General features: G+C 49.7%; 1 protein-coding gene across 2 annotated transcripts in view; it reads right to left on the bottom strand.

Moving 5' to 3' along the window:
- Positions 1–21,558, bottom strand: part of Tafa5 (TAFA chemokine like family member 5) — a 219,488-nt gene that overhangs the window by 62,803 nt on the left and 135,127 nt on the right. For both annotated transcript variants that reach the window (XM_032919235.1, XM_032919243.1), the window contains exon 2: positions 17,045–17,194. In XM_032919235.1, the coding sequence (XP_032775126.1) occupies positions 17,045–17,194 (150 nt within the window). The remainder of the gene's footprint in view (positions 1–17,044; positions 17,195–21,558) is intronic.

The following is a 21,558-nucleotide window of genomic DNA, read 5'->3' as shown; positions in this document are numbered from 1 at the left end:
AGATAATGTCACCTGCCGGGCACCTTGCAAACAACACAGATTTTCCACAATCTCAGAGTCTGGAGGCCAAGGTCAGGGCATCACCAGATTGGCCATGTGGTAAGGCTCTGTTTCCTGGTTCATCAAAGACCCTGCTTCCTGACCACAGCATGTGGGGAGGAGCTAAGATTTAGATCTTTGGACAGGGGGAGCACAGATATTAAGACCAGGTCCCTGCCTGTTTGGATGACTTGGTTTTCCTTTTCCATCTCCAAAGACAAAGTGGATCAGCAGCAGCAGGTGCCCAGCTCATGAGCTCAGCCTCGATCCCTGCGCTGGGGCCTGCTCTACTAAAGACCCCAGCATGTACAGGCAGAACTCTGTAGCCTCGGCGGTGGGAAGCCAATGGCTCTTGTCAGGAGTCAGAATGGAGGAGGAATTGAATTAAGCGGGCAGTAGGTATAATGCAGTGTGGAGCACCGGGGAGCATCAATATTCAAGCAGAGCCCACAGGATAAATAAACATCAACGGGAGAGAGCAGGCGCAGAAGCCGGGGAGCGCTGACATGGAAGACGCCAAACACCCAGTATGCAATTCCCGTGTCAGAACCCATAAGGCTGCAAATACATCAAGCTCACAGTCACACTATTTCAGGAAATGTAATTCTATTAGAAGTTTTCCAATCTTTCCTCTCCTCTTCCCAGCTTGCTTCCCAGGGCTGGCCGTGGCTCCTCCTATTACGGCACGCACCAGCTCGCAGGTAGCTGGACAAGACAGGTGGATAATCATGCAATTAGACGGTGGTGACTAGGCTGGGCAGATGTGGGACTGGCTCTTAGCAGATATCCTCTGTGACACCAGATGCCCTTGCCAACTATCGGCATGCAGCAGCAGCAGCAGCACAAGGGCCAGCGGTTGTCCCTCTGCTACACAGTAGGGACCCGGTACAAACAGCTTCCCTGGTAACCTACTCAACTTTGCCACACAGAATCCAGTTTCCAGTAAACAGTCTACAAGATGAGAACCTTTGACTGACTGCTGGCTGCTGGGTCCTCAGCTTTTCCTACTTCCTTTCATGAAGATCCCAGACGTTAGCCATCTGGTGGCGGGGCAGGTCCGGGCCAGGCCACTTGAAGAAGCCTCCATCTTATGAGGACCTGGGGAGTATCTCCATACAGTGTTGGTGGAGCACAGGCAGCTCCCGTTCAGTTTCTCATCAAGGTAGCGAGGGACTCAATCCCGTTGCTATCCTCAGGGATGGCACAGTGTTAGGGCTGAGGAGCTGTGCCTTGTGATGCTCTAATGGTGACCTACGGCAAAGCCCAGATCCCATCACATCACATCACAGGAAAACAGACAAGCAATGCTTTCAGCAAGGGTTTATAATCTCCAAGTAACTGATCTTGCCAGTGCAAGGGAACGTGGATGGGGCTGGGAGACCTCCCGTGCTTTCTGCCCTCTCTTTCTATAGACCTAAAACTTCTGTACAGAAAGCCTGTAATTAAATCTAAATGCACTGGTCCCACCCAGTCTCAAGGGAACGCGTTAGGTGGCCTACGGCTTGTCTTTTAAAGTTCAGCATCTTTCTCGGATGCAGGCAGGATGGGGACCAGGGCTCACTACACAGCTGCATTTCTCATAGGAGAAAGAAAGAAGCAAGGCCAAGCTCCTTTCTAGAGGGAAAGCCCCCCCCCACCCCCCCACAGATAGGCACACTGCGGGCCTCAATCACTCTGGTCCCCACATCCGCTCCCATGAACACACAGAGAAGCAAAAAGGCTAAGTAAGGCCTTTCCAAGGCAGGCTGTGTACACATGCCCTGTGGCACCCACCCCCTAGTTCTCATGGACTGGGCACAGGAGGGTGATGTGAAAGGGGAAGGACCTGCCACTCCGACATTGCCAACTCCATCCCGGATGTTTACAGAGGCAGGAATGGAAAAGGGAAGCAGAAATGGATCTGTTAGCATTCCTGGAGGGTGGGGAGGGACACAAGTACACATGGTAATCTGTGAATGATGGCAGCCTCCGCTTGCTGCTGATTAGACAGTATGAGATGATTAGCTAATTAGACATAATATAATCAGAGATGAGGCCCCCATTTCCTCTATTCCGCCTTTAAAAAAGGGTGTTTTGGAACGTTACACAAAATCATCATCTCAAGAAAAACGCTGGAACTTTCCAACAAGTGACACCGGATCTGTCAGGTTTCCAGTGTCAGAGAGGTGAAACTCGAGCTCTGTCAGATACCAGAGAGGATAAGGATCAGAGATGAACAGGGACAGAGTGTGGAACCGAGGCACAGGGCCTGAAGAGCTGGCAAGGCCATCCCTCTCCACACAGGGTTAGGTGGTGTTCACTCCACAGAACAAGGACATTGGCTGTGAAGCCAGAGCTTGATGCTTCAGACAAGATTCTCTTTACTAAAGTGCCCTATTAGGCAAAAGGCAAGACCAGACACCCATCAAATTAGGGTTCAGACAGTGGACTCCAACACAGAAAGAGGAGGGCCTCCTATGATACACCTAACAAAGCACCAAGAACCAGCAAAGGGGAGGGCAGGTAGATGGTCTGTACAAAAGACTAGGAGCCAGCAATGGACAGGGGACAGGTAGACAGTCTGTGGTGTTAGCCATTTAACTCTTCAATAGGGCACCAGATGATTTTTAGTGTTACCACTGAACATAGTGAAATTTAATAGAGAGAGTCAAGTTATCACCACCAGGAAATTCCATGTACTTCCAAGAGGGTGGCTAAAATTAAAGACTGAGAATGGCAAGTGTTGGCAAGAACTCAGAGCAAATGGCAGGCCCATGCCTGCAGGTGGCACACTGAACAGTGCACCTGCTTTGAGAAACCCTTGGCGGTTTTGATAAGCGCTGACTCAGCCCACCACTTATAGATACTCCTACAGGAAGAGATACACACACGGTTACCATAAAAGATGCACACTCGTGTTTATTGCAGCTTTGCTCACAATGACTTAGAATTCAGGACAACCTATGCAGAGTAGACAAACAGAGCAGCAGTGTAGTCACAGGATAACACTGTGCATCGGAAAAGACTTGGAAATGCTGCCACACAAGATGTGAATGGCTCTCACAGAGGACACGTGGTGACACCAGAAAGAGAGGGCCTGCTTGAGTTCAGTTGTGCAGTCCAGGGAAGAAGACAAGCAGAGACTGTTAGAAGGTCAGAGATCAACATCATAGCACATACACACGCATGCCTGTTGTATGTCTTAGCAATGTTTTTGCAGGATAATCACTTATTTAGATCTGTAGTTTTATGTGGTAGCACAGTCTTTTTAAAAACTGCACAGATGTATTTGTGAACCTGAGTAATGGTGTAGATGTTGCCCCATAAAGACTATCTGCTGTGGGAACGCAGCTCTGATGAAGCGGTATCCTCCCAGGTAAGTCTTCCCATGATGCTGGAAAGCTTGTTGAAATCAGGATGATCTAAAGGGAGGTGAAACATGCCATTGTGCAGGGGAGCCTCCCACTCAGGAAGCAAACAACTCAAAAGCTTTAGGAACTCCCTAAAACAGATCAGATTCATGATCCCAGGCTTACTCCTCAAGCACTATAAAAGCAATAAAGACTAAGAGACACTTCTAGACAAGTCAAGTTGCCTGAAGAGAACCTCCACAACCTGTCTAGTTGACTGAATTTGTACAATGACCTACATTTTTTCCCCAATTCTGTGAGCTATTACCTATGTTGGGGTGAGGTTCAGGGATACACCAAGTTGGACTTCATCAGTACCCTGTGGCCAGTTCTCCAAATCTGGATGAGTAGATGTTTGTTCATGGTCCCCCAGAAACTGTATCACAAAGGAGGGAAACCAAGTCCCAGAGGATGGTGTGCTTGGAGACATCTTACTATGTTAATCCCTGCACCATTTAAAGGAGACCCGGTTGTTCCTCAGTACCCTCAAACACTCCTAAATCCCCAGATGATCAAAATCTTTACATGAAAAAGTGTAAATGTTGGCAGAAAGATCTATGCACATCCACTGCTAAGCTTTCAATCACTCGTGGATTACTTATAATACCTAACACAAAGTAAACACCATGTAACTAGTTGTTACTCCGTAATGTCTAGGGAATAATGGCATGGAAAAATCTCCAGTGCACGCTCAGTACAGATGTATTTAAAAAGAAGACCTTAACCCTGTCTCATGTTGCATGCACAGAAATAGAGGCCTGGGAGACAGGCTGACCCTTTGTCCTGCTACTCAGATAGGTAGACCACGAACATGGAAGGTGTCTTGATCAGTATTCCTCACCTCCAGCTATGATGTCAGCTGTGCAGCTGTCTAACCTGAGCTAAACAGTCCAGCCTAGGCATTGCATGCTAAAAGGCTGGACAGCATTAGATCAGGGAAGAAAATGCCTCTAGAGGAAGAGATGCTTATGGACTTCTTGATCTGTGACCCGATTATGGTCCACCTAGAGATGATAAACGTATCTGGTGTTCTTCCAAGCAATCTGCTCCCACCCCACAAAAATTATTAAATTTATGCCAGAATCAGACCCCAAATGTGTTTAGGGACAAGTTCAGCTCAAGATCTTGGAGTCACTTTCAACCCCTCTGGAGTACTCCACAGAGGTTCTTGGTATGGTGGAGCCTTGGAGGAATTGTGTGTTGAAGGTCATTCTCCCTTAGCACTTAGAAGACAGTCAACACCAGAGCCAGCATTTGGGGACACTGCTGAAACAATGCTCATCCCCAAGGAGAACTAGAATCCAGAAGCACAAAGCCAGGTCCATCTCAGAGGTGACTGGAAACATCCGAGACCTACATCAATCACAGGAGAAGAAGGGACAGGCACATGCCCCCATCCTCCACTCAGAGATATCACATGATCAAAGTGATTGGAATATCAAAATGAAAGGCTGCCTGACTTTCATCCGCTCTTCAGCAAATGGTTTAATTCAGTCTGAAACCTCAGCTGCCATCAAAGACAGCAATACGGTTCAAAGAAGGGTCATGCTGAGCCTTGAGCCGGCCGGGGGTCAGGGGGGTGAGGGTGAGCTCAGCTGTGGAAAGCAGGTCACTGAGTGACCTGTACAGTGACTTCCTGCTTACAGGCCTGGGGGACACCCCATCCTAGGTGTAACACTAATCTCACAGCATGACCCAGAGCACAGTGGGGATGTAAGCCTAAGAAAGAGGTTGCCTTCTCCTCCAGGGAGCCATTCCGTTTTGCCACCCTATAATCTGGAATATGGGATCTGGTATATTAATGAGGATGGAACACATTGAGGTCAGTGATCTAGTGTCCTCCCCTAGACTCAGCTTCCTGTAGGGCTGGGGGGGTGGAGCTGAACCCCCCTCCATGAAATGATTCCCCAAGATCCCTGGATCTTGTGACCATAGCAAAATGTTCCACTGGCCCAAAGCCAATGATATTCTATGACACTGGGGACAATGTATTGCGTAGGTAGGTGGAGGAGCTGGTAAAGCAGGACACCTGTCTTGCCTCACTCTGAGTCTGGAAGGTAATGTTCTCCAGGCACAGGGTCTCAGGCTTGTCAGGCTTGCCCTGGGCCAACTATCCAGTGTTGCCACCTTGGCTGGAGGCACTGCCCACAGAGGTAACCTCTTCCTTATGAGACCGGGTATGGGTGCCACCTCCTCCAGGAAGCTCCTCACTGGTGCTTCAGTCTCCGTCTGTCATTTCTTCATCATGACGCATGTCACAGTGCAGGCTCTGTTTCCTGAACCTCTCGCGTACCCTGACACCTCACTCTGCTTTCTGTACCCCAATATCTCAGGCCGAGGTCAGCTCAGATGTTTCTATGGGGGAAACAGACAGTCTACCTGGCCTTATTCCCCAACTGCGTGCTTTGAGCCAACTCTACCCTGTGTGGGCCTCAGTTTCCCAGTTCGTAACCCAGAGCCCCTCCAAAACACTGGCAGGGTTTTCCTGGGTGGAATTTTGGTATGAAAATGGGTCATGTAAGACCTCTTGGGAGCTGGAGGGAACTGGGAGTCAGGTCACGTCCACAATGGCTATGGCTAGGATTTAACTGTATAAGGATCCTTGTTGCCCAGGTTGGGTGTAGCTAGGGTGTGGGGTTCCACATCTATATCCCATTCCGAGAGTCAGGAGCTGCAGAGCTGGGCACCTCGCAGGCCACCTGCCCAGGCTGATGTGGCTGTGGACAGGAACACAATAGAAAGCAGGGGACACAACCCTGCCCCTTCAGGGTAGTTCACCTGTTTCCCTCCCTCTCAGCAGAACACTGAGCACTCCGTGGACACCATCAAACGCAGCATTGGCAGATTGCCTTGACTCCGGTGAGGAGTGGCTTGCAGCTCTGTGGCATCCTGCAGGCCTCCTGTCTGCTTCTCCAGGAAGTGTCAGAGTGTCCCCCACTGATGGCCATAATCAGAGCATGCAGGCTGTCACCACATGCTGGGCCCATCAGCTCTGGGTTTCCTGGAGAGAATTTCCTCAAAGACTTTTCAAAGCTATGTCTTCTTGTACATGGTGATTATTCCCACACACTGATTAAAACGTGAAGACGGAGCAGCAGAACCAGCGCAGTGTGTCCTGGGCACATTAAACATCAAGGACGGGCAAGCTTCACTGCAACACCAGAGCAGCAGGATCCCCACATTCCCGGCTGGGGCCCCCTGCAGGTTCATTGGCCTTGCTTGTGACCATAGTGCTTAGAATCCAGCTCCCATCAGGTAGCACAGAGATCTTAGGTGGATTGGAAAACACCCGCAGAGCAATGTCAGACCCAGGAGATGGGCTCTGTGCAGGGGATGCTGAGTGAAGGAGACGGTCCGTTTAGGTGGGATGGAATACAGAGGCTATACAGAGAGCAGAGACCCCCAAGGATGAAGCTATTGTGAAATTTGACAGAAACACACAAAATAACAGAGAACCTAACCTGAGAGGGATGGAGCTCCCGAGACAACCTCAGTCTCAAGTATTTCATAGGTTTTGGTATGCAAGACTGCTTTATGGTAAACCGATTATTTATTTGTTACTGTATTTCTAATTTTCTTTTTTGGAGGCTAGATCTTTTGTAGCCAAGACTGGCCGTAAATCCCTAAGCCTCAAGCCTCTCTTCTCCATGCTGGTGTCACAGGTATATGCCACTATTCATCGGCTTGTCATAGTTATTGCTGGGTGTCCTATTCTTGATACTACTATGCACAGGGCTTAATTCGTTTTAAGCTGTGTCTATGCATGCTCACACAGAGGCGATACCCTCAGGTGTCACGCTTCAGGAGCTATCCATCCTGTTTTTTGAGACAAGTTCTCTCAGAGAGATCTAGAACCTGTCTAGTAGGCTAGACTGGGTGCCCAGGGAGCTCCAGAGGTTCTCCTGTCTCTGCCTGCCCAATACCGGAGCCACAAATACATGCTATCACACCTACTTTTTAAAATGTGGATGGTGGGGACCAAATGTAGGCCCTTACCCTACTATGGTGACCACGTTCTTAACAGAGCCATCCCCCAAGCCGTTAATTAATGAGCTCTGGGTTTCCTGGTCAGAATTTTACCATTTGGTACTATTGCAGCAAACACAGCACACTTTCATCTATCAAATTTGTGCCCCAAACTCTTACTGAGTACTGTTCAACTCTACTGTCAGTCTGTCTTTCTCTCTCTTTATCTGTCTGTCTCTCTCTTTGTCTGTCTTTCTCTCTTTGTCTCTCTTTGTCTGTCTGTCTGTCTCTCTCTCTCTCTCTCTCTCTGTGTGTGTGTGTGTGTGTGTGTGTGTGTGTGCGCAGCATGCATGGGTTCAGCTTTTTCTTATCACAGGCCATCTGTGAACAAGGATTTTACTTTGTCTATTCTCCAGTTGAGATGTTGCCTTCATCCTTCCTTTCTTCATCCTCCTCCTCCTCACCCACTTCCTGCCTAATTGGTCCAGTCACAGCCTCCTATTCGTATTTCGTGGAGTACCCTGTCTTTTTTCTGAGGTGAAACAGGAAGTACAGCATCTTATCTCCCTCCATCCGGCATGGCGCAAGGGAGGGGGTGCAGGTGTTTGAGAGATGGCCTTGCCACGCTGAAGATGACCTCCTTAGGAAGTCCTGCATCTTCATTGTGAAAGTTTCAAGGTTTCACTGAAAAGCTAGTCCTCTGCATGCACTGACACCACTGTGTAAGACCACATGACAGTGGCTGGCTGTTACGTCTTGAGCCAACCTTGCATTCCTAAGAGGAACTCCACGTGTAGACATGGTGCCTGGTCCCTCTAAATGAATGTGGCTTCCTTTAGCAGCGAGTGCCTCTGTGTTCAGATGTCTAAGGCCTACAATCTTTCTTTAAATGTCTTTGCTGATTCTTTGACTCTCAGGATGATACCAGATTCACAGATGTGCTGGCTAATACTGTCAGCCTCCAGGTACACCCATGTGAGATTATCTAGCCTAGGTTATCCTCTGGCTATGCCTGAGAGAAGACTCCTGATTATGTTAATCTAAATGGGAAGGCCCACTCTGAATGTGGGAACATCTTTCATTGGTGATCCAGATAGCAGAAAGGATGAGGAAAAATTTGTTTTTTTGTTTTTTGAATCTGCTACTTAGTTGATAGCTACTGCTCTTGTTGCCACCATTGCCATCCACTGCTTCTGGCCCATTTTGATGACATCAGGACCATCTTTCTTGGCCCTCCGATATTGACTGAAGACTAGTGGCTCTCCATAATTCTCCAGGCTTCCAGCAGCTGATTGGGACTTCTGAGGTACCCTGCCTTGTGGAGTAAGCAGTTAGAGGGCTCTCTTTAGCCTCTTCTGTGTGAAGACAGCCATTGTTGGACTACCCAGACCACAGTGTGTAAGCCGAATCTAATAAATACTACTTAACACATCTTTTTCTTTTATTAACACAGAGCAAGGTAAGAAGTGGTTTCAACATGCCAAGGATCCCAAGGGTTTGAGGACAATTGGTTCCAATTCTCTGAAGGTTCAGTGATTCACCAGAGAAATCCTGGCCTGGGGATTTCTTGTGAGGAGGCCCTGTGCTCATCAGTTCTGATGCTTCTTGTCTTACTTCAACTTGACTACTTCTTGAGTGAGCGTTGTTTATGCCTTTCTATTCTATGTCCTGTCCTTTCCGAAGTCGTCTTACACATTTGCAGACAGTCGTCTGCAGTGTTCTCTTTAACCTGCTTGTTTTCTGTAAGCCGGGCAGACCCATCCTCTCTTCCTATGCGATGGTCTGAGCCTTCTGCCTCTCCTCCCTCGCCTCCTCCCTGCTTTCCATCTACTTACCAAATTCAGGCCAGTCAACCTCAATCTTTGTCGAGGTTCTTGCTTTTATCCACACCTTTCCTGCCTTCTCTCTTCTGCTTCATTTGGATGCTCCTCTTTGCCTAGCGTGGTCAGAAGGCTACTGTTCTTTGGATAGCTTAATCACAGACGTGCTTATATACAAAATAATAACGGCTGTGTGTACAGACTCTCAAACCTGAAATGTTCACATGTGGCTCTCCCAACTCAGTGAAGGCCAACTGCAGACCCTCACAAGTGCAGACCTGGGCTTTGGGAGACAGAGATGCCAAGACACAAAAGGGGTACCAGGCTGCAGGAAGGCTCCACACACAGCTTTCTAGGGCCCCTCTGCCCACAGCTCAAAGACCCCAGGGGACCCGTCTGCAGCTGCACCTCTATTAGGAGCTTCCACACTTCCTAAATGCCACATCTTGAAATTGTCCCTCAGCATTCGCACTGAAAAGCTTAACCCCAATACAGAATGTTGAGCCATAGAAGTCTTGTTATGAGAACCTCATTCTCATCAACAGATCTATGCCAGTAGTCAAGGATCTTGAAGAGAGAGAGAGTTTGGCCCATGTGAGAATGTGGTGACCTTGGCTGACACTGCACAGGCAACAGGGGACTTGGCCCTCCCAGCCTCTGAAACACAGAGAGAAAGCATTCCTGTTCTTTATAAACTGCCCGGCCACAGGGAGTTTGTTTGAGTAGCAAAGAGCAGGCTAATGGAAACACAGAAAGAAGAATATATTCTCTAGGGAAAGGAGACCCGGCTGCCCACTGTGTCTTCTGATGCTCTGAATGGCTGTCAGCTCTCAGGGTGCAGCAAGGGACACTGCTGGCATGTGACTACCTGCTGACTGAGGGAACACAGGTGGAAGGTCCCCCAAGGTGACAGCCCAGGATGCCTTCCTAATTGCATCCCCCAAAAGCCCAGCTCCCACAGACCTTTATACTTGGCTCTGCCCAACTGTCCCCTTGCCTGACCCAGTGTTGTTTATGATGGTTTCTTTCATCCCAGAGCTTCCGCTGCTCCTTACATCTACGTTGAACCATATCCAGCCTCTGCTCCTGCTAGGACCTTCTGCCTGTTTGTAAGGCTGTAATGCTCGCTGGTAGATCACCCAGATTCACATAGCCATTCCTCAAATACTCCCCTCTCCCTTCCCCACACCAACTAGTTACGTTACTAAAACGAGGTTCTAACTAGCTTCCCACATCAGTATCTGAAGTATTTCATCTCCCTCAGACTCCTGGAGCTGCTGGGATAAGGACGTCAATGCAGAGTCCCCTTATAAGAAGATAGACCAAGGAAGGAATTGGTCTGGCCCCATCAGGCCTACTCAAAGCCCCGGGTCTCTCTGTCTCCAGACAATATAGTATGGGGAATCACAGATCAGGGACTGCATACCCTGTCGGGATCTTCTAGCCTCATCCTCTGGAGAATGGACCCTCATGGCCCATCAGCTAGCTGTGCTCACTGAAGGCTAATGTAGAGTGTGCTTTGGAGAACTGCGTCAGCTGCAGGTGTGTGTTCCTGGAAACCACAGACTCCAGTATGGCTTAGCATACACAGCCCGCCCACTTTGGTGACCAGTTCTCCATCAAGGGCTTGAGAGATCCGTGGATACTGGGAAAATCTTCTAGACCATAGAGGAGCAATGTGGGCTGCTCAAATCACACAGCCCAGCCTGAGGCAGGACAGAAAGACAAAAAAGATTCTGGGGACATGGGGAAGGAAAAGGAGCCCCTCACCCTGAAGTCTGGCTGAAGTTTCTTGGCAACTAAGAATCTAGACTTCCAGTACAACTAATATTTGCTGTGAAGGTTGCCAGGATAGAGAGAATATTCCTTTTTATTTTTCTTTCCAATATATCTTTAATAAAGTATAGCAATAATATTTCTAGAGTTGTTCATCTTGGACTCTTTCTAAACTATATATATATATATATATATATATGTGTGTGTGTGTGTGTGTGTGTGTGTATATACATATATATGATCTTTCATATATATGTACATATACACACATACACATATACACACATTTATACACACATATACACACATACACACAAACACACACACACACACACACACACACACACACACACACACACACACACACACACTCCTTAATAAGAATGTCAAATAAACCATGTTTGAAGCCTGAGTTTGTATGAACCTGACCGTGGCCTTCCTCTTTTCCCAGATTTATTTTCTGAGACTGTCAGAAACAAGACAAATTCTGTTTAGTGTAAAATCACCTTTATTCCCTGAAGCCCTTGTGATTTAGGGTGTTACCAGCTGTCCACTGAACCAAAGGAACCTCCCTATGGCCTCCTTTAAACTCCTTAGCCACCTTCAGTGGTGTCCCTCTATTTGCCTGCATGACTACTGAAGAGATAACTGGACATCTGTCTGTCACTTTCTTGTGGCACCCATATCAACACTTCCCTGTCTTACCCTTCCTTAACCACATGCTGTTCTACGAACCTCCTCTCTAAATCCGAGTCAAATCTCTTCTTAACGGGCTCCAACTTCGTTTCCTATCATGTTGCTCTGAAACTCTTCTCTGCCGAAGTCCCTCCTCCTGCCTGGAGGTCTCTGAGCAGAGATCCCTGGAACAGTATGGGCGGCAGTGTGGGGCGGTCTCTCCAATCCCTATCCCACTCCCACTGCCAAGCTCATGGTGTAACACTGTGCCCTGGGGAGCCTCTGAGAAAAGACATAGACGACACAAGGACCCTGTTCTCGGACATTCTATCAGGAAAGGAAGGACCTTGGACAAGGAGACTGCCTGCCTGTCCCTCGTTCCGGGCTTACCAGGCAACCACGTCTGGAGTCACCATGTTGAAAATTAAGTGTGCCCATCCCCGCACTTGCTCAGCAGTCCAGCGGCCCTACTTCTGCTAGTGCACAGAAAGCCAACAATTTCCCAGCAGCCCAGGCTGCTTTCTGGAGACACAGGCTAAGACCCTCTCCATTGTGAGGCTTCTTTTCCTTCGTCCAGATCAGGGCTCCCCAGAGGTAGGACAAGACCCCAGGCATACCCAGGGGAGCCCAAGTCCTAAGCAGGAGCCTTGAGGAGGATCCTCTCAACTATGCACACATGCCAGACAGCCGCTAGGTTGGTATGCCATGTTTCTGAGACCCAGAACAATAAGATTTGAAAGGACCCAAGGGCCACTGTGCCTAAATGACCTTCCTTCTCTAATCTTGGTGCTGAACTGTAGAGAAGCACACGGGTTATCAATGCAGTGGCCACAACTGAAGCTGGACAAGCCTCTAAGCTATGTTCCAGTAGAGACGCCTCCTCGGTGGTCCTGATGCAAGTTGGTATCCAGGGAACCGAGGCCCTTCTCATGGCGACTCTCTCCCAGATGCCATCCACGGCTTGCTCAGAGCTGACCCGAGCCTGATGCTGAATGACTGAAGCTCCATGTAGATCAGGTTGATCTTCAGGCATGATGGCCGTGCCTGGGAAACGTGGAGTGTAGCAAACACTTCTGAAGTGTCTCGATTTCCAGGAGTTTACGGCACAGCCTACACCGGGAATGGCTGGATGTCACTGGATTGAGTCACTGACTGCTACACCTGAGGATGCCTAGGCTGCTCACGTTGGCAACCAAAACTTACACTATGAAGTAGAGAGACGCTGGTCACTGCCAGACCCACAGGCTGCCCGGGAGCTGTGAGAACAGTTCTGAGAGAACCTCGGAGTTGTCAAATGGAAGTCTATCAGGAATCTGGTTGTGCCTCCCCAGAAAGGAGATGCCAAGGTAGCAAGAAAGGCCCTTCCACAACCTGCCCTGTGGCAGGGCTGCTGCAGGCATCTGCCTGACCAACGCTGAAGCCTGGCTGATCTTGTTCTCCAAGCAAAATGCTTCTCTCCGTCAGACCGCCAGGAATCTTGGTCTCTGAACTTCTGCAGGCCGTTTCATAGCAACTGGCTCAGCCAGCGTGTGGTTTCTGGGGCACGGTGCCTTCCACCAACATCACAACTGCAAACCTCACACATGGCCCTGCCTGGCTAGCCACTGTAGACGGCCAGACTTCTTATTCCCCGGGGCCATGCTAGACACTGCTGTGCCCAATTTCCACGTCCTCTCATCCCCGAAGCTCTGGAAGTCTGCGCGCACATCTGTATTCCATTTGCAAGTTTGGATATGCACTTGGCATCCATGACACGACTCTGTGAAGTGTGTAAGGCTCTATTTCCTCACAGTCATGGACTTTTTCCATTTTAATTTTCTTTACAGTTTTTTTTATATTACATTTATTCATTTTTGTGGGGTGCGGATGTGCAGGTACCGAAAGATAGGTGTGGAGGTCAGAGGTCAACCTAAGGCACTATCTCTCTCCTTCTGTATCTGGGTCCTGAGGATTGAACCCAGGCTGTCAGTATTAGCAGTGCGTGCCTGCTGCTGTCATATCCCTGGCCTTTTCTCTTAAAAGGTTTTTTTAAAAGTTGTATTCATGCATTTCTTTGTACACCTGTGGGAGACCGTGTGGTTTGGCATGTGTGTGGAGGCCATAGTACAAGGTAGGGAGATGGTTCTCTCCTTTGACCAAATGGGACTCTGGTTGGGTAGGGACAAGCACCTTTGTCCACCGAGTCATTTCCCAAGTGAAATTTTCACTTTTGTGACGGGCTGCTTGGAAACAAAGGCGCTTGTGTTTTGGTAAAGTCCAATTTCTCTCCTGTTCTTTTACTGCTGTTGTTTTGATGGCCACGCCTAGGACCCACTAGTCAAAGCCAAGACCCACGGGGATTTACTGATCCTCTGAGGGTTACAGCCGCCACTCTTCAGACTTACTCTGCTGTCCCCGCAGGAGGGTGTGAGGTAGGGCTCTGATGTGACTCTTCGGCAACGGGATATCCAGTTGCCCTAGTGACACATGTGGAAAAGACCTCTCAGAGGGATCTCTGGCAGCCTGGTGGGAGATCAGCCAACTGTTACTGAGGTGGATTCTGCATTCGTAGCCCCTTGCAGCCAATCCTAAGAGTGGAGGTCACTCGCTCCTTCGTCTTTTCTGCATCATCTCCCAAGATAAAGGGCCCCAGTCCTTACCCAGAAACATGAACCAGTATGGCAAACATATCCCCCTCCTCCTATTTTCCAGTAGAATCCCCCATGGCTACATCTGATACATGGAAGTCTTATGTGTTAGTGAGAGAAAGATGATGGTACCCAGATTGGTGTCATGGAACCCTTGTTGTCTTGTACTGCCCTCAAGGCTTGAGACGGACTGCTGTTGCCCCCCATCTGTTTAGGAAGACGTGGGCTTTTGCTCAGGGGCTCTGGGTTGTGGGCAGACATGAAGGTGGAACCTTGGGCCAGAACCTTGTATCCACTTTGCCTCTCAGCTCAGGCTGCTCTTCCTACCAGGAAGTGCACACTGCCATATCCACCCAGGAAGCTCCCAGGCGGGTGACAGAGTCATCAACATCAGCCAAGCAGGGGCCTTGAGTCTCCTAAGGGGGATGATGTTGGGCACATACAGAAGAGAGAGCAGAAGACCACTATGGGGCACCTGTGTGCACTTGAGGGAATGGTTCTCATGGCAGGGACTGCTTGCAACCCCAGCCCAGCCTTCCCTCCTGCGAAGCTCTCAGAAGAGACCCTCAGCTCTAGATGGGATGTCCATGGACACTGCTCTTTAGTAAACTCCAGAGCCCTGAGCGTTTCTCTACCAAAGGCAAGCAAGGATCTCTCCTTCCCCTGCCCACTGTCACCTCATAGCCATGCTTTCTTTGGATTTCTTTCCAAAGGAATTTCAATGAGAACTCAGCAAAAAAGAAGGAGACGGCCTCTCTGCTTTGGCCAGAGGGAAAGTATACACAGTTTTGTCTTGAGAGCTCAGCAAGGTTCTCAGCCCAGGGCAGCACCATGAAGGGGGCGTGTGGGGGTAACCTGGAGCATTCGTACTCGCAGGGGCTGGGTCTGCAGCCCACAAAGCAGAGCTCCAAGGTTAAGTCTGCTTGTTGACATTTGTGCTCAGTGAGAAGCCCTAGAGCAGGCGAGCAGATTGCTTTCAGGTCTCTCTTCTCGTGGCTTTCCGTAAAGTGGATCAGGTCTGTAACGCGGCGAATAAGGTCATGGTGCTGGAGACTGGTTTCTGCAAAATTGCCTCAGCTCAGACCCAAGGCCAAGGAAGAACTTACTTCACCAAGGAAGTCAGCCTCACAGTCAGCTCCCTCTTTCCACAGAGGGAGCTTTTTAGTGATCTCTTCATCCCTCAGGACCCCGCTCAAATACTCCTTGCCCAGGTGAGGCACCCCAGTACTCACAGCATTGTGTTGTGGGAGGTTCTATGGGTCAGGTGTTTTGGAACTTGATCTCCCTTGTACTTGTCTATACCTGGTCCATCTCATTTGGATGAATAAATGACAAAATGAATGAATGAATGAATGAATGACAGAATGAATAATGAGCAAATTTATCAATAGCTACAAAGTCAGCCAGCAAGAGAACACGTGATAAATAGCAGGAGTGGTGGGTTACCCCTTCTGCTCCTGAATCCAGGGTCAGCAGAGACCACCCCAGGCTAAACATCACTGGTGTTCAATGTCAGCCGGGCCACCACGGCCCAGACTGTCTTCAGCAGACACAATGCCACACAAGGAAACTTATTATGCACACAGAGCAAGAAAACAGAAAAAAGCAAAAAAATTAAATTACAGGGCAGCCTAGAAAATGCCCACTGTGCAGAAAACTCGAGCAAACTAATTTGTTTGGCCTCCCTGGAAAATGGTGAGGTTTTAATTTGGGTCTCTGGGACCAGGCTCCTAAGGCACCAGGAGGCTGTTGGGGGGGAGGAGGGACAGGGATTTTGTTTCAGATGGGCAGATCCGGATTCAATTAGCACTCAGTCCAGACCCTGTCTCCCTGAGGCTGGAGGAATGATCGAGAGAAGAGAAAGTACTGTGGCTGCCAGCTCCACGCCACCCCAGCATGGTGCCAGAAAACCAGTCTGTGTTTACCAGAGGCTGCTTCCTCTCTTCCCGTAGGGATCAAGACGCTGAGCCCTTGGAGACTAAGGCTGCACAGAACCCAGTCCTTGGACCCCACTAGCTACCCCACTAGCTATATATAAGGTCAGATATGACCCAGGCAGCCTATGTTTCCTCTACCACTCTCTGCCCTGGCCAGCGTGCTAGGTCTTACTCTACACTTTGTGGATGCCACAAACAGTCTTCAAGCCCTTCCAAATTGGCAGCAGGAGTGTTGGATGCCCACAGCTCTAGGGGGACTATGGAAGACGCGGAGGGAGGTCAGGGTTCATTACTGAACCCTCTTGCCTTGGTCTTGGGCAAAGTAGACCCTGTCCGGGTGCTTAGCCAGATCTCAGTTCCACAGTGGGCACCATCTGGGATCTAGTTCAGGATCTTGTCAGCTCTGTACTGACCATGGCCCAGATTCTGCTAATCCTTTTTCTCAAGGACCTTCCTGACGTTGGGGATCAATTATCCCACTGGATGTGGCTCAGCTTGTGACAACGAACTTCTTTGTGGATTGAGCACAGGAACCACATCTGGTCGGAGACTCTGAGTCTTTGGCACTTAGAATCGTGTAGTCGGTGGCCACCCCTGTGTGTATAGGACATGCTTGTTGCCCATGGATACAATCACTAGCTTATACCAGCCTAATGAAAGACTGCCTAGAGGCCTGACGCTAGGGTTATACCTCAGAGTCTTGGCCTCAGAGCATTCTGGAGAAGGCTCCTTCAGAGTGATGCCTGATCACACAGTAACCCTAGAAGACAGGGCTCAGTACCCTGAAGTGTCAGCAGAAGGCTGGGGGCTCTTACCGTCCACACAAGCAGGCCGGGCTCGCGTGGTGCCTGCTATCTGCCCCTTTCTGCATGCACAGCGTGCTGTCTGTCGGGCGATCGTCCTCCGTGGCTGGCTGCTGTCCCGGTCTAGGGTCACAATCTCACAGGTTCCAGCGGCCAGCTGACCTGCAAAGAAGAAATAGCCACAAGCTAAGTGGCCACAGCCTAGAGACCCACAGCCTGAAGCCCACACAGCACCCAGCTACAGTGAGGTTCACCGCGGCTGGCTCAGCCAAAGAGATGTGGAGAGAGCTCTCTGTGACAGCCGGCAAACCATCTTCTTTCTATAGGCTCTGCCAGGAATTCCAGTCAGCCCCATCCCGACGGACAGGAAATTAAATGTGCCATCTCCTCTGCTACACGAGGAAATGAAATCTCAGAATCACAGAGGAAGGCTCTGCCTCTTCCTCCTCCTCCTCCTCCTCCTCCTCCTCCTCCTCTTCCTCCTCCTCCTCCTCCGCACCCTGGGATTTCTAATCAAGCCAAACCATGCAGCCTCCATTCTAATGTACCAAGACACCGCCCTCACAATGTGCTATCTTGGAGTCACAAAATGGGGCAACCAGCAGTGTACATACGGGCTACCATACTGCAATGAGGAACCATCATCCCCACCTGGGCACAGACACCAAGACGGCCAGGGATCAAGTTATACATCCTTGAAGACCTGCCCACACAATACACATGTAAGAGGCACATCAAGACACACAACAAATATGTTGCATGCCTGAGGCCTGGCTGGCAGACATGGGGAAGATTACACAGATATACACAGGAGGCAACCAAGTAAAAACATAAGTTCCATAGGAGCACAGACTTGCAGGGATGTATGTGCTGTGAGATACACACATACATGCATAGCTACATGCCAAGTTCATGCATGGAAACTGACACCTAGGTGCACATAGATTATACGGATGTGCTCATGTGCACACACAGGCTCAAACAAGCATATTCAGCTATACTCAGGTGCACACAGGCTACACAGGTGTGCCCCTGTAGACATAAAGGGTCACGTAGGTATACTTATCTACAGTCAGGCATATACAGGGTACATTGATGTGCCCATGTAAGCACACATACACATGGGGGCACACTCAACTAGACACATACTCATGTATGTTCTTGGGTAAATACACAAGGTGCACTCAGGTATACTCAAAAGTACACACAGGCTACATGGAAGTTCCCATATAGACACATAGGTACACATGGGCACATTCAACTGCACATGTTCTAAGCTTTCACCTGTACACAGGCACATACAATCCTGGACCGACTCTAGAAGAAGGTGCACATTTCTTCAAAGCCTCATCCTCACCTCAGGAGAGGGAATCCCAGTGGGAAATAACCCCCTACAGTTTAAGCTACCACTGAGTGGCCAATACCAGTAAGTGCTAAAGAACAATACTGTCCAGAAAAGGTAGCTTGGTATTCACAGAAGACCATAAAAATGAAAACCTGGCTACCATGTAGGAGAAGAGAGGGCATCCCTCCGCCTGGCTGGGGCTGCCGCCACATTAACAGTGAGCCCAAGGCCCCTCCATCTTACCACTTCACATGCTCATTAGGGATTGAACCACAGAATCCCTGATGTATGTCATACACCCATCTTCAGGATCACTCAGCACACAGCTGGTGCCTACTGGGAACACCTAGAGTAGTTGTTGCCCCAGGTGGGTACCCAGAGACCTCAAGGCACATGGCATCCCACTTCTCACTGTCTCCTGGTTACAGGGCACACCACAGAGATGCTGGATGTCAGAATGACGCCTAGATGAATGAGTGTCACACGGGTGTCGGCTGGAAATAGTGCAAGGTCAGACAAACAGACACTGGGAAGGAAGCTAGACCTGTACACGAGAGAGTGGCCATCTGATCTGAAACCCCGGCAGGTAGCTCTCGGCAGTAGCTCCTTCAGTTCAGGATGCCCTTCCTCACCACATGGATCCTTCTGTGAATGTCACACAAACACCCTTTCTCCAGGCAACAGGCTCCTGCGCTGTATCAGCCTTGTTGCTTGGACTCCCCAGCCCAACCCAGAAGCTGGTTAGAGCAGGTAACACACACACATTAGCAGAAAATATGGACAGGATGGCTCAGCTCCAACAGCCCAGCCATGTCTAGGCCACCAAGAACACAGGGCATGTCCTGTCCGGGTGTGACCAGGGACACAGGGGGTTCTTTCTGAAAGCCAAGCCTCTTTGGCAAGTCAGGGCTAGGAGGAGCTGTCCAAGGTGACTATATTCAGGTGCTCAGAACCATGAAGGATGCTGACAGATCCTGGCTAGTGTGCCAAGTGCATGCTGGGAGGATAGATCAGACAGATTCAGAGGAAGAATGGGGGCATCTTGGCCTCTCCGAGGACCATGCACCACTTCTGAAAATGCCCATGCCTACTCAAGCAGAACGCGAGGGCCCATCCAGAGTTGCCTCCCTCAGGCTGCTTGTTTTGACTCATTCAACCCAATCACACCCTGAATTACATGCTGTTGTTAAGAAGAAGAAGGCACAAAAGGCAGATGCAAGGAGATGGGTAGGGCAGGAGGAACACCGAGAAGAACCAATCAGCTGCAGGACTGATCCGAGAACCATAGCACCAGGCCTGATGGGAGTGGAAGGGCAAACCAGCGGGAAGCTGCTAGGAAGCTGTGCGGCACATGAGAAAGAAGTGATTTCCTTCTTGTGCTGGCCACTACAATATGAATGGTGGCCACGTGGACACCACCCTAAGTTCCTCTTTTAAGGCCTGCAGATTGCCTCTCTAGCAATCTTTGCTATTCCTGTCAAACTTGACCTACACATTGTGGTCAAGGCTTACAGTGTCTGGGCCACCTTGGTGCAGATGGCTTCTCTGGTCGAGGCTTGGACACTTGTCTAGGGCTGTACCAACAAGATGGGGGATACTACCAAGTGAATGACATCATACAGTTGTAGTGGCCCTTGCACACTGGGAACATCTGCTCTGAGCCAGCACTGTACCACCCTGGTCCCCATTTCCAGTTCCCTATCAGCAGGAGTCATGCGCGATGACCAAGGGACCGTGTGCATGCACCTGTGTCTGCAAAGAGCAGGAGTGGGAGGGGCAGCAAATGACAAAACTCTGAGGTTGTTACTGAAGAAAGATGCAGCATAACTGAGCAAGGGTCACATGACCAGGAAGCATCCCTTCACCCCCAAGGATGAGCCCAATCGCAGTACCTTACCAGGATCTATTTGCACTCAGGTGCACATAAAACTGTGACAGGACTTTCCTTCCATAACCAGCTGATCTCACTCTCGATGTCCCTAAGTCACTCCTTCCACATAGGCACCATGACCTTCCGCTGCTCTTGACCGTGACTGTCCATACAACACCAACTGCAACCTTTCACATTGTCTTGCATGGGAATTCCAGGGTGAAATCGCCATCCTCCCTTGTTTGACAGACGGACGCCTCACAATCACATCATTTCTCCCTGCGTCTGTGCTGCGTAAGAAGGGAAAGCTCCCCTTTGTTCCCACATAGCGGGTGGGTGGAGAATCTGGGCTTAGAGGAGTTGGGATTTACAGAGCCGCAGACCTGAGACATTTGCAGCAGGAGCAGGCTCTGCATACTCAGGACCCCAGCTGTCTCTTTAAGAAAAAGCCATGGGCATAAGCCTCCCTCTACTTGGGCTCAGCTTGTTCCGTTTGACCTGGAAGTTCCATGAACACCGTAAGAAGGCTCAGGGTCTTAGGTCAGTCGCACGCAGGGGCGTGTCCCTGTTAGCCAGAGAAATAAGCAAACTTGACTGTTGGTTGAGCTTTCAGTGCCTGGTCTTCAGGTGCAAAGAGGTTTCCGCAGGGCTGGGCCATAGCCCTCGGCTCCTTCACTCTCTTGAACAGCACGCAGAGGTAGTGGGTATTGGTGTGCCTCAATCGCTGCTCAGACGGCAGCTCTGCCTGCCAGCTCAGCACTGGGATTAGGCCTTGGCACAGATCTATGATAAACACACATGCTCTCCGCTCCACTGATGACAACAGAATCAAATCCTGGGACTTCCCCAAGGCAAGAGTTGACACTGTGTGGTGGCCTACCAGAACCTGACACCGCTCTACATCCTGGGACCCCAGCATTGGCCCCACACCACACAGACTGTGATCTGGATCTTCTATATTGCCTTGTATTTCTCATGCATGTCTCTCCACCCAAGCCCAACACTGAATGGGACCCAGTGGAGACACTGGTCTAGGGGCATCAAAGGCCACACTTCTCTGGGCATCTAAACCAGCCCCACTCTGTCCTTAGCCTCCTGTAGCCATCGGTCCTGAAGAAACACTTCTCCCAGGTCATGTCATACACAGGCATGGCACCAATGCTGCAACAAGAATAATGTCACAGTGGATACATCTACACAACAAGATTCGCAGAGCCACATTCAGCCTCTGACCTCCTGGGTGTCTAGGACACTTGTGGGGCCACAGGCCGGAAGAACAATGAATACCCAATGGGTGTCAATTCCAGCTAG

The sequence above is a fragment of the Rattus rattus genome, chromosome 1 (genome assembly GCF_011064425.1).
Source record: "Rattus rattus isolate New Zealand chromosome 1, Rrattus_CSIRO_v1, whole genome shotgun sequence".
Taxonomy (NCBI): domain Eukaryota; kingdom Metazoa; phylum Chordata; class Mammalia; order Rodentia; family Muridae; genus Rattus; species Rattus rattus.
The sequence above is the reverse complement of the archived record's forward strand: the minus strand, read 5'-3'. Positions and strand labels throughout refer to the sequence as shown.